This window comes from Trichoderma virens (genome assembly GCF_000170995.1).
Source record: "Trichoderma virens Gv29-8 chromosome Unknown TRIVIscaffold_87, whole genome shotgun sequence".
Classification (NCBI taxonomy): domain Eukaryota; kingdom Fungi; phylum Ascomycota; class Sordariomycetes; order Hypocreales; family Hypocreaceae; genus Trichoderma; species Trichoderma virens.
Window position 1 is genome coordinate 889,671 of NW_014013662.1, and position 14,808 is coordinate 904,478.

Genomic DNA, 14,808 nt, shown 5'->3' on the forward strand with positions numbered 1-14,808 from the left:
CGCCTAATGCACAAGTTGCAGTCGCCATGTGACGTCGTTGGCTGTTGCTTTGATGCTCATCTGGCTAATCAGATGCCTCTCCTTGCTCGTGTTGCCGGTGCGACGGCAGCCAGCCAGAATCAATACTAAACATGGCCTCCAGTTACAGGGCACCCGTAGCGGCCCATAGTGGGGTTCACCGCCCGCCACAGCAGCTCGATGCACCAATCCCAGGTACTGCCGCTCATCACACTCAACCCATGGTTTTGATTCATGTTAGCACATGCCTTTTGATCATTCACCATCGCATCGCCATTGTCTTCGTTTCGAGCAGGCGAGTCTGTCTTAGGTTTGTGATACGCAGCGAGCATCAGCATTTGCCGCAAGCAGAGCGCATGGCTTTATGATTGGCGACGACGAGAGCTGGCCCTGGACGAGCACATAGAGCACCGCGCCGCATCTCGCATTCCCGCTTCTTGGTCACGGCTGCAAAGGGAGGCATCGGAGCAGCGCCATGGCGGAACCGCATCGGTATGCGGAAGAGGCCAATGAGGCCCTGGATCCGGAGCTTCTGTACACAAAGGAATACTGCATTGGTCAGTCTGCTGGTCTTGGGAGATGGTGTCTTGGCGATGGTCCCTAATGCTGTGGTGCTCGCAGGCGGTGGTAGCTTTGGCAAGGTGTTCAAGGGGTATGTCTTGATCTGTGCGGGTGCCTCTGGGATTGTTTGCTTGTGGCGGATACGCTGACATTTTGCTGCTCTGCATCCTACTAGGGTCGATAAACGAAGCGGTCGCTCCGTCGCTATCAAGATCATCGACGTCGAAAATGCCGAGGACGAGGTCGAAGACATTATCCAGGAAATCGCCATCCTGTCCGAGCTGCAGTCTCCATATGTGACAAAGTACTACGGATCCTATGCAAAGGGCGCCGAGCTATGGATTGTCATGGAGTTTTGCGCGGGTGGGAGCTGTGCCGACCTTATGAAGCCGGGCATCATGGGCGAGGACTACATTGCCATCATCATAAGGGAGCTGCTGATGGGTCTCGACTATCTCCACACGGACAAGAAACTGCACCGGGACATTAAAGGTGAGGGCTGGAGCTCTTTCGATGGGCGTCCCGAGTCAATCTGTTTGCTGATGCTATTTGCTAGCGGCCAATGTCCTTTTGGGAGCCAATGGCCAGGTCAAGCTGGCTGATTTTGGCGTGTCGGGTCAGCTTTCGGCCACCATGACGAAGAAGAACACGTTCGTCGGCACTCCGTTTTGGATGGCACCAGAGGTCATTAAACAATCTGGATATGATCACAAGGCTGATATTTGGTCACTCGGTATCACGGCCCTCGAACTTGCCAATGGCGAGCCTCCTTACGCCGACATTCATCCCATGAAGGTTCTCTTTCTTATCCCCAAAAACCCTCCTCCGAGGCTAGAGGGAAACTTTACAAAGGCCTTTAAGGATTTTGTCGAACTGTGCCTGCAGCGAGATCCCAAGGAACGACCGACAGCCAGAGACCTCCTGCGACACCCCTTTATCCGAAAGGCAAAGAAGACAACATATCTTACCGAGCTGATAGAGCGACATTCCAGATGGGCGGCGACGCACAAGACGGATGAGGAAGAAAATTGGGACGTCAGCGAGAGTGTGCCACCTGAGAGACCGCGAGTCAACGAGGACATGTGGGATTTCGGCACCGTCAGGCTTGTCACTGACCGCGGCGGCGTAGTCAACCGGCCACCTAGGCTCAACCCCCTGGGCGCAAGTGCTACCAACACGAGAGCCACGCGGAACTCAGCCGATTATGGTGAAAGGCGGCGTGAGCCATCCAGCCCAACAAAACTGCGGGAACAGGCCCTTCAGCCGAGTGATACTCTCAAAGCTGCGAACCCGGCCAGCGCGGGGGCATCACGGCAAGCGAGCCCGCAGCGCAAACACACACCCACTCAACAACAGCAGCGTGGCTTTGTATCCAAAGCAGCCCCCCCTCCACCTAGCCCTGTAGTAGTAAAGACTACGAGCTGGGAGTTTCAAGAGACAACGCCAAGATCTTCAAAGATTGTGACGGTACCGGTCATAACTCAAGCACCGGAGCCCCCCTCGCCCGACTACGACCGGGAACTGCAAGAACACTTGCAGCGCGACATGGGAATACTGAACCTGAATATAGACCTACCCGACCCCGTGCCTACACCCTCACCTCCCCCTCCCCCAGCCCCTGCGCATAAGAAGATTTCGATACCTCCTGGATTCGAAAAGTTCGAAAAGCCGGTGCCGCCTGCTCATGGGGTTTCGCCACGATCAACGAGCTCCAAAATTGCGCGATACGACGTGCCAGAAATCCCGCCTTTCAGAGCTCCCTCTCCAAAGCCGCTGCCGCAACCGCAGACTACCGTGCAGCGAACGGTAGCTCCAGTTGTGCCGCTTTCTCCAGTGTCTCGACTACCGGCTCCATCTGCACCGGCTCCGGCTCCCGCCCCTGTGCCCGCCCCTGTGACCGCTCCTGCTCCTGCACCTGCACCTGCACCTGCACATGCACCCGTGTCTGCGGCATCGGCATCGGTATCCTCGTTGAGATCACAGGGTCATTCGCCAGGACTGTTGGAAACATTTCCTTCCCCTCCTGCTCCGAACCCCAACGGAGAGCTCGATGCCCTCAACGACGTCATCTTTCCTGCGCTTGAAGAGGCCCTTAAGCGACGGCAGATTCGGCTCCAGCACATGTACAAGCCTGTGCCGAGCGGTTCAACTGTGTCATCGAAGCAGCAACGAGCCGAAGCTGCTCATGAGAAAGTTCGCAAACTTGTCTATAAGCTGGCACATGTTTGCAAAGAGATTGACTACTATGATAAAGCTGAGCCCGTAGGCATGGGAAGGGACGTTGGAAACTTTTTGGAGGGATTGCTTGAGGAGATTCTAGTTCGCGTTGAACCGCTGGATGAGGAGGAGGTGTAGAACAGATAACATCATGATGAAGAGCTAACGGCCTAATGCTTTTGTTTTTGGGAAACGGGAATCAAGGTAAAGTATGCTGCAACAAAGGGAAAAGAAAAACAATGACAGAGGAGGCCTGTCTAAGAGACCAATCTCAGGATGGTAGAACTAGGATGTTGGATATGAGTGAGTGGATGTGATTGTACGAGCGAAGGAACAGGAATTTGGGTACGCAGGCGTGGCAAAGGGCTGGAACACACTGTTAGAGGGGAGTCTACAATTTGCTTTGTTGTATACCTGCGGAGGAGTAGCAATAGAATTTCCGATAGTTTTTGCAATGAATGAATTGATGAACTATATTGATGATGTCCTTGTTATTATACGGTACCTAAAATGCTTACCTCATCCTGCCCAGCGCAAATCTACGATAAGAAACTGCCCAAGTTGGCGATAATGGTGCCGCCCTAGGCCCAAACAAGGCAAGAGCCCCAGCCCGGAGCTGCGCTCGGAAAGACGTCGCATTCCGCTGCTTGATCCGAACTTTCCAGCCAAAAACCGGGGCAAAGGAACTCCTAGAGAGAGAAAAAAAAAAAAATGAAACGGAAAATAATATGCGCTGCGGCGGCGCCGGCGCAGGCCGAAAGGCTCGGCTCAATTGGCGCGAGCCTATCAAACGGTCACTGCGGTAATTTGGCCCAGGGCGATTTTTTGAAACCTGTTCGGAAAAAAATACAACTTTCTCTCCTCTCTTCCTTCTTTTCTTCTAAACAACTCTTTGCTCTCCTCTCTTTTCTTCCTCGACTAGGTTCCTTGTTTCTTGGACCGTGCTCCCTGCGAATACCTACTGTTTAGCATCAGGCTGAAGCAATCGTCTCTTTTGTCAAGATGCTGTCACGAAGCTCTCTCCGGACCGCCCAGGTATGTGCAACTATTTTTTATTTTGCATGTGGTTTGCAATGGCAGGGTCGGGAATGGGTTGCAGGTTGGATTGGGAGGAAAAGAGCAGTGGAACGAATGCAATGTGCTCTGCGGGCTGTGATAGCCTTGTGGCAGAGCAGAAAGAGATGGAGGGGCTGCCTCTGAGCCGAGGTCTTTCTCGCGAGATTTTTTTTTTCTCGATGGGGGCTTCTTGGAAGATGCTGTTGAAGAATGGAAGGCAAAAGATAAAAAGACAAAGCATAGCCATGACCAGCAACTGACATGCAGTGATATCAACAGGTCCTCCGCGCCGCTGCCCAGCCCCAGCAGCTCAGCCGATCCTTCGCCACCGTCCAGTCCGACATCTTCAAGCCTGCCAAGTTTGGCGGCAAGTACACCGTTACCCTGATCCCCGGAGACGGTATCGGAGGAGAGGTTGCCGAGTCCGTCAAGACCATCTTCAAGGCCGACAATGTGCCTGTCGAGTGGGAGCAGATCGAGGTCTCTGGTGTGGAGGAGAGCGCGCTGCGAACTGAGGAGGCTTTCCGCGAGAGCGTTGCCTCCCTCAAGCGCAACAAGCTCGGCCTCAAGGGTATCCTGCACACTCCCGTCAGCCGCTCCGGCCACCAGAGCTTCAACGTGGCCATGCGCCAGGAGCTGGATATCTATGCCAGCATCTCCCTCATCAAGAACATCCCCGGCTACGAGACTCGCCACAAGGACGTCGACCTGTGCATCATCCGTGAGAACACCGAGGGCGAGTACTCTGGCCTCGAGCACCAGAGCGTTCCCGGCGTCGTCGAGTCCCTCAAGATCATCACCCGTGCCAAGTCTGAGCGCATTGCCAAGTTCGCTTTTGCCTTTGCCCTGGCCAACGGCCGCAAGAAGGTCACCTGTATCCACAAGGCCAACATCATGAAGCTGGCCGACGGTCTGTTCCGCAGCACCTTCCACCAGACCGCCAAGGAGTACCCTACCCTCGAGGTCAACGACATGATTGTCGACAACGCCTCCATGCAGGCCGTCTCCCGCCCCCAGCAGTTCGACGTCATGGTCATGCCCAACCTGTACGGTGGCATCCTGTCCAATATTGGCGCCGCCCTGGTTGGTGGCCCCGGTATTGTTCCCGGCTGCAACATGGGCCGTGAGGTTGCCGTCTTCGAGCCCGGCTGCCGTCACGTCGGTCTGGATATCAAGGGCAAGGACCAGGCCAACCCTACCGCCATGATTCTCAGCGGCAGCATGCTCCTGAGACACCTTGGCCTTGACGACCACGCCAACCGCATCTCCAAGGCTGTCTACGGCGTTATTGCCGAGGGGTAAGTGTCTTTTATCCTTTGAGAGCGTTGTAGATGGTACGAGTTTTACTGACAATTTCTATAGCAAGGTTCGCACACGGGATATGGGTGGTGAGTCCACAACACACGAGTTCACCAAGGCCATCCTCGACAAGATGGAGACCATCTAAATACCATAAACAAGCCTTGAGCAAAAACAAGAGGCAAAACCAACAATACTTGAAAAATAAACAAAACAAATTAACCCCAAACACGACCAATTAACAACCACACCTCTTTCTCACACATCTCGACCGGCGTGTTTGGGAAGATGATACCTCAACCTTAGAATCCGAGGCGATGCGGAGCGACGCCGCTGGAAAATGAAACAATGGGGCAGAGCAAAAAAAGTTCAAAGGGCCAGATAAAAATGGTTATTGGGCGGCGAATATTATTGAGAAGCGAGGTTGGTGGGAGAATGAAAAGGGAGTGTGTACCTATGTTTGAAATGAGCGTATGGAGTCTGAATACATAGAATTTTACAGTACATGATTGCTGCTGTTTTTTTCACTTGCATCTTTGAGTGCTGCAGATTTGTTGCTAAAGGGATTGCTAGCACAATTATTGGACTTGCGACTGTGTGATTATTCAATGCAGTTTTGTACAGATTTTAGATTCTTCATGCGACTGATATCGAGTTGCTATTACATGTACACTCACATGATATATTTTCTTTCTTCTCTCCTCCTGTATAAAATATTCAACCCAGTACATCTATAGAAACCATATACTCTTTTGCCACCAATTTTTCTAATCCGTTCAAAAAGCAACATCCAAATCTATCGACAAGTTCGACATGTCCCTCGAAGGCCCAGGCGTCGTCAATGCAGCGACGATCCGCCCAAGGCCCTCGTTCAAATACTCCATATCATGCGAGAAGACAATGCGGAACCAGCCCGGCTTCTCTGATCCGAAGCGCACGCCCGACGCGAGAAATACTTTGTGTTTCAGCAGGGCATCCATGACAACCTGGTCGAGATCTTCGGGTTTGGCGTCCTGATGCTTGAGATATGTTCTGCCTAGGTCGGCCCAGATGAAGAAGCCGGCGTTGGCGCCGGTGGCGTAGACGATGTCGTTGGCTTTGGCCCAGTTCACAATGTATTCGTAGTAGGAGGCGAGTTTTCGTTGGTTCTCTTTGATGTAGTTTTCGACCCAGACGTCGTCTTCAAGTGCATTCGCAAACACATGTTCTGACAGGGAAGACACCGAGGAGAGCAGCACGGCGGGACCCAACGCCGTCATCAAATCTACGTTGTGCTGAGAAATGATGGCACCTAATCGTAAACCGTTTGCGCCGAAATCCTTGGACATGCCCCAGAGAACATGCACATAAGCTGGGTCTATCAGTCCCGTGGGATCAATAGATAGGACAGAGTAGAATGGTGCCGGAGGGGGATTCGTGTCGATTTTGTTTTCGAATATCGAGAGGGCGTAGATTTCATCGCTGATGAGGTGAAGCTTATATTTGTTACAGAACTTGAGTAGATCCACGAGGACGTCTCGAGAGTAGCATCTTCCAAGAGGGTTGTGCGGATGGCACAGGAGGAGAGCGGTGACCTTTTCGCCGTTTGCTCGTGCCTCGAGGAGCCTCTCCTCGTATTTCTTGACGCAATTCACTCCCAGGGGGTCATCTTCTCCGAAATCGACAAACGCGAGCCTTGCCCCCGTGCGAAGCGTCGCATCGCCGGGAAAGGCACCATAGTAAGGCCGGCCGAGAAGAATCAAGTCTCCCGGATCAGCAAACGCCCACGCCATATGCTCAACCGCCGAAGTACAGCCACTCGCAACAGCAACATGTTCGGGCTTTATAGGAAGCACTGCTTCGAGATGTTTGGTGAGGAAGCTTGCAATGGCGGTTCGGCTGCGCTTGAAGAAGTCGCCGTAGGTAAAGGCGGAGGTGGGAACTTTGAGGTTGGCGTGGAGGTGCTCCTGGAGGGAGCTGTGCATGAGGTAGTTTTCTGCGACGCCGAGGTTGACGTAGCCGGATGGATTGAGGGTTGGATGCCAGTTGTTTGAGAGGATGGGGCCAGAGGGATCTGGGGTTGTGAGTTTGAAGGCTCTGGATGAGAGGGCCATGATGAAGTGCTGATGTAAGTGGTTGCGCCTCTTGTTTGTGTCTTGTATGTTGTTCCTGTTTTTTTTCTTGTTGAGAAACTGTCAGATGCGATGACAAGATGAGACAATTTGAGCACTGTGTAAAGTTTATAGAAGGGAGTTGAAGGAGAGGGGGCTTATAAGTGGTGTTTTTGGTGAGAGTGAGATAGGTAGATAGTGGTATTAGTTGAGGGCCGCCTTTTAGTCATTTAGCCGGCGAGATACGAGACCCAGCCCCTCAATACGGAGATTGACAGAGAGAAACTGAAGCTACGACTTGGGGTTGATACGTTTATTCCCGCAGGGTCTACTCTTTCAAACTGATTTTCTTGGAGGTGCATCCGTTTCGGTGAGTCTTTGTCCGAGCGGCTCGTCGGCTGAGTGGCAGATGTGACATAATCAATTGATACAACCTGCATGCATTACTATGTAACTTGTGGTATAGCGGGGTTCTGGCTGATGCTGTGGCGATACATAGGTAGGTGCAAAATGGGTACAGAGTGCTTGAGGTGTTTCAATATACTAGGCAAGGTACCAATGGCTGTATCTAACCAGAAAAAATGCCATCTATATTTAGTAGTAGTATTCATCTCATTCCAGCAATTTTTCCACAAATTGCTGATAAAATAGATGCAGCATATCTACTCTCATCCCTCAGGCATGCTGGAGCTAGAATCGGACGCATAGCCTGAGTCAAAGTGCAAAAGTATTGGCCGGATCGGGGAAAATGAATTCCCGTCCATTTTAAGGAAAAAAGCCCTGGCAGCCAACCCCTCCATTGGTCGCATGGCGGGGTGACTCCGATTTCTGCTATGACTCTGCGACTGTGATATTTTTTTTTTTCTTATTTATTTAACCCGACTCAAGCACGATATCCTCCCATTTTCCGCCAAACCACATCAGATACCACTGAAATCGCGCACCATGGCGGACAATCAACCCACTACCGGCGATGCTGCCGTCGATGCTGCCGCTGCCGCTGTTGGCAAGCTGCACCTTGACGAGGTCACTGGCGAGATGATCTCCAAGACCGAGCTCAAGAAGCGCCAGAAGGCCCGTGAGAAGGAGGCTGCTAAGAAGGAGAAGGAGGCTGCCAACAAGGACAAGAAGCCCGCGCAGGCCGCTGGCAGCAAGAACGCCGAGGCTGCCGAGAAGGAGCTCACCCCGAACCAGGTATGTGGTGTTAATTCGAGATACGGCGAAGCAAGATGCTAATTCGGGATGACGATAGTACTTCGAGATCCGATCAAGAACCGTCAACGACCTCCATGCCAAGGGCAAGGCCTACCCCCACAAGGTACGCTCCTAAAGATACTGGCAATAATAGCCAAGACAGCACTGGTTGCTCACCAATTCATAGTTCCACGTCACATATGACATTCGCAAGTTCTCCCAGGAGTACTGCAACCTCAAGAACGGCGAGACCAACAAGGAAAAGATGATTTCTCTCGCTGGTCGAGTCTACGTCCGCCGTTCAGCAGGCAGCAAGCTGTACTTTTACGATATCCGCTCCGAGGTATGTCTTACCACGGCCCTTGCTTTTTGAAAATGTTGAATCTTAAGCTAATATTGATTAGGGCACTCGACTTCAAGTTCTTGCCCAGGCTGATAACCGTGAGGAGGGTACTCCTGACTTTGACGAGCAGCACCTCAACCTCCGCCGTGGTGATATCATCGGTTCGTAGATTGACTTTTGTTGTCTGACAGTGAACCTCTCTAACTCGCTTTGATCTAGGCATTCGAGGCTACCCTACTCGAACCAACCCCAAGACCAAGCAGGGAACCGGCGATTTCTCTGGTGAGCTCTCTATTGCGGCTGTTGAGGTCACTCTTCTGTCGCCATGCTTGCACCAGGTAGGCCATTGTGATCGCGTGACTCATCCATGTTCCATTGTTCTGACTCCTTTTTAGATCCCCGATGACCACTACGGCTTCAAGAACCCCGAGCAGCGATTCCGCCAGCGCTACCTCGATCTCATGATGAACGACAACGTCCGAAATGTCTTCATCACCCGTGCCAAGGTCGACTCCTACATCCGCCGCTGGTTCGATGACCGGGATTTCATCGCTGTCCAGACCCCCATGCTTAACGCCCAGGCCGGTGGTGCCACTGCCAAGCCGTTCATTACTCACCACAACGATCTGGACCTGGATATGTACCTCCGTATCGCTCCTGAGCTCTACCTCAAGATGCTCGTTGTCGGTGGATTGAACCGAGTCTATGAGATGGGCCGACAGTTCAGAAATGAGAGCATGGATCTGACTCACAACCCTGGTATGTTCTGAATTTGTCACTTCTAAGCTTAATATGGAACTAATTTTTATTCCCTTTCTAGAATTCACCACTCTGGAGTTCTATATGGCCTACGCTGATTACAATGACCTCATGGACATGACTGAGGAGCTCGTTACTGGCCTGGTCAAGCACATCCACGGCTCTTACAAGACCAAGTACCACAACATCAAGGGTGAGGAGGTTGAGATCAACTGGGAGGGCCCATGGCGCAGAATTGAGATGATCTCCACCCTTGAAGAATGTGTCGGCGAGAAGTTCCCTCCTGCCGACGAGCTTCACACCGATGAGGCCAACCAGTTCTTCCGAAGAATCCTTAAGAAGACTGGTGTTGAGTGCAACCCTCCTCTGACCAACGCTCGCATGCTGGACGCCCTTGTTGGAGAGTTCCTCGAGTCTCAATGCGTAAGTTGATTTGACGGTCGAGCATTATAAATATCCAAATTGGCTAACACCATTGTCTAGATTAACCCAACCTTCATTACTGGCCACCCCAAGATGATGTCTCCTCTCGCCAAGAGCTCGCGTAGCGTCCCCGGCCTTTGCGAGCGATTTGAGGCTTTCGTTTGCAAGAAGGAAATTGCCAACGCGTAAGTGGCTCACATATACTTTGTAGTTATGAGTTGCTAACATCTGTAAAGATACACCGAGTTGAACGTCGCCGCTGAACAGCGTGAGCGATTCGAGGAGCAGGCCCGACAGAAGGCCCAGGGAGATGACGAGGCCCAGGGTGTTGATGAGACCTTCTGCAAGGCTCTTGAGCACGGTCTCCCTCCCACCGGTGGCTGGGGTATGGGTATTGACCGAATGATGATGTTCTTGACCGACAACTACAGCATTAGAGAAGTCCTGGCTTTCCCTACCATGAAGCCAGAGCAGACCAGCGGCTCAACAGAGAAGCCTGCTGAGGGCGCACAGGCATAGAAGACGAACCTTAAAGCTTAAAAAAAGGGAAAAAAAGCAAGACGAAGAAAAAAACTGGATCATGACGAGGGGAATCTCGGAAAAGGATGAAATATTGACGAATATGAGTAGAATGTTGTTCTATAAAGCACGGCATCTTCATAGTGATGAATAAAAACAATGAATACTTTCCTCGGAAGTAAAATCTAGATTCCTCTAACAAGGTTGTGAAGTGATAGAGTTGACCTGATTGATAGAGGGTATCAACAATTTCATATATATCATATATGTCTAAAAAATCTCCAAAAGCCAATTGCGCCACAAACGCCTATACCATGCATCACGAGTCCGGCCCCTAACATCGACATACAGCTCTTAAAATTGTACCCGACGCTTGCGGCCCGTGTATTTGGATGTAGCCTTGACGATCTTGCCCTTGCGTTCCATCTGCTCCTTTTTCTTGACAATCCATGCCTTGCTTCCCTTTTTCATCTGGGCGTTATTCGCCTTGAGCCTCTTCCTGGCATCCAAAACGTCCACGTTGTCCATGCCGTCCACGACACCGGTGATATCCGTGTTGCCGCCCTCTCCGCCATTGTTGCCAACGGTGAGGACAAGATACAGCTTGACATTCTTGGTACCGGGGTCGTCCTCGAGGATACCCGCGCCGAAGCCCGCCTTGACAGCCGCCTGGGTAATCATGTTTCGCTGGGTGTCGTTTTTGGGATAGAACTGGCAGACGGCGCGGCCTCCACGACGCAACGAAGCATACAGGCCGTTGAAGAAGCGATTCAGCTGTCCAGTAGGCGAGGTCTCGCTAGACTCTGCGCTACAGAGCCACTGAATAGCGGAGATGCTAATGGCGGCGTCGAACGTGCCCGCGCGGAAGGGCACGCCCTGACCAATGTCGGCGAGCATGAGGTCGCCCTCGACGTCGCGCTGCAGGGCAATGTCGAGCATAGAGGGGGAGACGTCCATGCCGATCCAGGTGTGCGGCCCGCCGTCCTCGGGGTCGACGGCGGAGAGGATCTCGCCGGAGAGGCCGCTGCCGCAGCCGATGTCGAGGATGAAGGACGGGGATTTCAGGTCGAGCAGCTCGAGGGCGCGGCGGGTCATGGAGGCTTGGATGTTTTGGATACGGGAGCTGGTTGTGTATTTGCGGGCTTCGGTGTCGTCATAGTGGACGTCGGCCGCGCTGGGATCAAGTTAGCAACGAAGAAGGAGAAAGTGATGATGATGATAGCGGGGGAACAAGGTTGAAGGGAGGAACTTACAGAGAGTCCTCGGGGCGAGACATTGTGGGAGTTTATAGTGTGTGTTTGTCTAGGAATTGGCGGTAGTTACTTGTAATTCCGTCCAATGCGCCCTGTGAGAAGGGTTGTGTGAGATGTATTGGCTGTCTTGATTTTTTTCCTGCTTTGGGTCTTCGAGGCTGCGCTGGGGCGGCGCATCGTGACATTTTTTTGTGGGTGTTATCGATAAGCATGACCTGCATGCTACATACCGTAACAGCCAAGCTCACATGTGATGACGGTCTACATTACAATAGCAGTGGAACAGTCTCACAGCAATTATTAAGGCATTATTTACAGAATTCTTATCTTTTTTAGCCATTCGACATAAATAATTTCGTTTTCATGCAATTATCCATCGCACAGCTGCATGCATCGCTTCGTTTGCATTCTTCTCGACTTGCCTCGGAGCGGGAAAAGCTTTAGTTCCGTATGACGACAGACCCACGAGATCCCATGCAGCTCATCCCATTCACGAGCACATGAACGTGTCCACAGCTAACCTTGTTTAATACGACCTCTTCTTCTCTTTATTCTTCCACTCTTCTTTTTTCCCAAAGCTTCTATTCTTCTATACATCTGTTTTTAAACGTTGCGCGTGTCGATATAAGCTTCAACAAAGATGTGGATTCTCCCTCTGCTGGGCTACGCCGGCGCCATTCTTGGCTTCTGCTTCCTGACGCTATCCATCGCGTCGGGGCTTTACTACCTTTCAGAGCTTGTGGAGGAACACACCGTCTTGGCAAAGAAGCTACTTACACGGCTGATTCAAATCATCATCGGCGTGCAGGTGGTGCTATGGCTAATTGATGGATTTCCCTTCTGGGCGACCGTCCTGGGGATTGTGTCGCATGTCGTCTATCTGGGCAACATGAGGAGGTTCCCCTACGTGCAGCTCAGTGACCCGCTGTTCCTGCTGTCGTGTGGTATGCAGCCCAGCTTGATTCTTTGACGCGAATGAGTGGCATGTGCTAATATGGATGCTAGTGTTGGTGTTGTTTGATCACTATGTGTGGTTTCGACACTTTGCCGACAGCCAAGCGCGAGCTTACAACCGAACGTCGTACTACGAGCAGGTGGACGTTCCTACCTTCACCATGATAGCGTCATACTTTGGCTTGTGTGTCTGGCTGGTGCCGTTTGCACTGTTTGTGAGCTTGTCTGCGGGCGACAATGTGCTGCCTACAATGGGCACGGAGCCCGTCCGCAGCATGGACGGCAAGAGTAAACCTCAGGGTATGGTCAAGGCCGTTGTCGACTGGGTTCGCGGCTTGATCGGGGACATGGCTGGCTCCGGAATGGACAGGCCATGAGAACATGATGGTTCCATTTCTTGGAGAAAGTTGTTACGCTGCTTCGAATGAGTCTCTGGGATATGCGCCGCGCCGAGCATCTAGGATGCTACATCTCTTTGGGACAAAGACCCTTACAGAAATAAATGGGCTTTAATCGCCAAAGTCTATTCCTTTGCAAGGGACCGACTCGGCGGAGACAAAGTCTCACTCTCTTATTTCCTCAATGTTTCATGTCCTATATTGAAAATCGCACAGCCTTCTGTTTGTTTACTTTCGGCTGGTTGGTGGAAGACGAGGCTGGACCCCGAAGCTCTTCCAAGCTAATAGCATACATCCGGCTGTGGTTATCCCAGCACTGAAACCGGCCTTGTTTCGGCAATAATACATGTCAGCTACCTTGATGGTAGTATTACTTTCACGGAGCGAATCGACGTCGGCAACAGGAGTGGCATTATAGCTACCGCATCTAGCTCTCCCCATTGCTTCAACAAAAGAAAAGACTGACTTGATGAGGTCTACCTCTTCCCTAGTCCGTTATGTGTTGGCTGTATTTCATAGATTCGTGAGTTATCCGTGGCTCCAGGCTGTTGGAGCTTTTAATAACATGTTTATAGGTGGGATTAGGAGGTTGATATAACAAGTCGCATAGAATCACCGCTCTTGATTCCGTGCCGCTTGTGGGACGCACTAACCAACCTAAAGTCTGATGGAGGAGTGACCGCTCTATTGATACTGAACCCGTTGCATTAGAGAGCGTTGCTCGCGTTTGGGGGTTGTCAGCGATAGCGTGCGGCATGTTCTCTCACCGCATTAGCCGCAGATGTTTGGAAAATTTACGCAGCTATGAGCTGATAAACCTGTCATATGGAGTATCTGTCACCAATATTCAAGAGATTTGTTTACAATTTCCCATATCTATTGATATTAGACCTATCCATTGCTCTCAAGGAGCTGCCATTGAGCCCGAAAAGAGTGTAATGGCAATTCCATCATCATCATCATCATTGAATGTCAAACGCGTGTCTTGCACTAGGCGTGCTGTCGTGTATGGTTGCAAGCGCCACCAAATGTCGCAACCTTTCGCCATGTGTGGAAATTCCCAAAAAAGCCTATGTGTTCATGTCGTAACACCGTTTACACTATCCTTGCGGCCCTCTTGTGCTCTTGCAGCTATAAAATACATGTCCGGAAATTGAGTTGATGCGCATCATTCCTTGCTACCTGCGCTCCCTTCCCAGAACTTCTTGTCTACCTTGTCGTCTGGCGCGGTGTGGCCATGATCGAATTTCTTGTCAAAGTCCTTGTTGCTAATCACAATAACTCGTGAGCCTTTCCCTCTCTCATTTATACAGTTTGTGCTGGTGTAAGAGGGTATTTTCCTTACTGCTGCCGCACTTCTTCCTTCTGCTCCTCGGTAAGGTCCTCCGACTTGTTGACGCCGGGCATGCTGAGATTGGAGATTTTGGGCTGTGGCACGGTCCCGTTTTTCGGTTGCTGCTGTGGTTTTGAATCGCCTTCTTTTTTGATGGCGGGAATAAGGCGTGGGGCGGTTTGGTGGAATGGGCGGATGGAGGTGCGGATGAAGCTTGTGGAGGGGATTTTGCGGAGGTGGAGAGATGAAGCCATTGTTTTGTTTTATTTTATTTTATTATGAGTTTGGATTGAATTGAATTGAAATTTCGGTTTTGCGAAGATTGGAATTGAGATTTGGGTGGTTTTGGGGTTGTATGTAAAGCTGTATTTGGAGATTTGCCTCCTTGGGT

General features: G+C 51.4%; 7 protein-coding genes across 7 annotated transcripts; 4 read left to right on the plus strand and 3 right to left on the minus strand.

The window, feature by feature from the left end:
• Positions 1 to 493: 493 nt before the first annotated feature.
• Positions 494 to 2,934, plus strand: PAK6 (serine/threonine protein kinase, STE family, PAK/STE20-related; the record flags this gene model as incomplete). The annotated part of the gene is made up of 6 exons (XM_014096843.1): positions 494 to 575; positions 640 to 670; positions 755 to 1,071; positions 1,136 to 1,939; positions 1,988 to 2,163; positions 2,239 to 2,934. The coding sequence occupies 6 exons, from the start codon at positions 494 to 496 to the stop codon at positions 2,932 to 2,934; spliced, it is 2,106 nt and encodes a 701-aa protein (XP_013952318.1).
• A 744-nt stretch (positions 2,935 to 3,678) lies between these two features.
• On the plus strand, positions 3,679 to 5,677 carry TRIVIDRAFT_172975 (uncharacterized protein; the record flags this gene model as incomplete). The annotated part of the gene is made up of 3 exons (XM_014096844.1): positions 3,679 to 3,831; positions 4,132 to 5,150; positions 5,215 to 5,677. The coding sequence occupies 3 exons, from the start codon at positions 3,799 to 3,801 to the stop codon at positions 5,297 to 5,299; spliced, it is 1,137 nt and encodes a 378-aa protein (XP_013952319.1).
• Positions 5,678 to 5,927: 250 nt separating this feature from the next.
• Positions 5,928 to 7,244, minus strand: TRIVIDRAFT_44837 (uncharacterized protein; the record flags this gene model as incomplete). The annotated part of the gene is made up of 1 exon (XM_014096845.1): positions 5,928 to 7,244. The coding sequence occupies one exon, from the start codon at positions 7,242 to 7,244 to the stop codon at positions 5,928 to 5,930; it is 1,317 nt and encodes a 438-aa protein (XP_013952320.1).
• An 885-nt stretch (positions 7,245 to 8,129) lies between these two features.
• On the plus strand, positions 8,130 to 10,659 carry TRIVIDRAFT_89180 (uncharacterized protein; the record flags this gene model as incomplete). The annotated part of the gene is made up of 9 exons (XM_014096846.1): positions 8,130 to 8,435; positions 8,494 to 8,559; positions 8,623 to 8,778; positions 8,840 to 8,939; positions 8,998 to 9,116; positions 9,174 to 9,537; positions 9,599 to 9,960; positions 10,021 to 10,145; positions 10,197 to 10,659. 9 exons carry the CDS (start codon positions 8,187 to 8,189, stop codon positions 10,477 to 10,479), a joined length of 1,824 nt encoding a protein of 607 aa, XP_013952321.1.
• Positions 10,660 to 10,833: 174 nt separating this feature from the next.
• On the minus strand, positions 10,834 to 11,755 carry TRIVIDRAFT_44869 (uncharacterized protein; the record flags this gene model as incomplete). Its single annotated transcript, XM_014096847.1, has 2 exons — positions 10,834 to 11,653; positions 11,733 to 11,755. The coding sequence occupies 2 exons, from the start codon at positions 11,753 to 11,755 to the stop codon at positions 10,834 to 10,836; spliced, it is 843 nt and encodes a 280-aa protein (XP_013952322.1).
• Positions 11,756 to 12,372: 617 nt separating this feature from the next.
• Positions 12,373 to 13,063, plus strand: TRIVIDRAFT_45183 (uncharacterized protein; the record flags this gene model as incomplete). The annotated part of the gene is made up of 2 exons (XM_014096848.1): positions 12,373 to 12,676; positions 12,738 to 13,063. The coding sequence occupies 2 exons, from the start codon at positions 12,373 to 12,375 to the stop codon at positions 13,061 to 13,063; spliced, it is 630 nt and encodes a 209-aa protein (XP_013952323.1).
• Positions 13,064 to 13,469: 406 nt separating this feature from the next.
• On the minus strand, positions 13,470 to 14,733 carry TRIVIDRAFT_216745 (uncharacterized protein; the record flags this gene model as incomplete). Its single annotated transcript, XM_014096849.1, has 3 exons — positions 13,470 to 13,607; positions 13,660 to 14,352; positions 14,430 to 14,733. 2 exons carry the CDS (start codon positions 14,669 to 14,671, stop codon positions 14,253 to 14,255), a joined length of 342 nt encoding a protein of 113 aa, XP_013952324.1.
• Between the last annotated feature and the right edge of the window lie 75 nt (positions 14,734 to 14,808).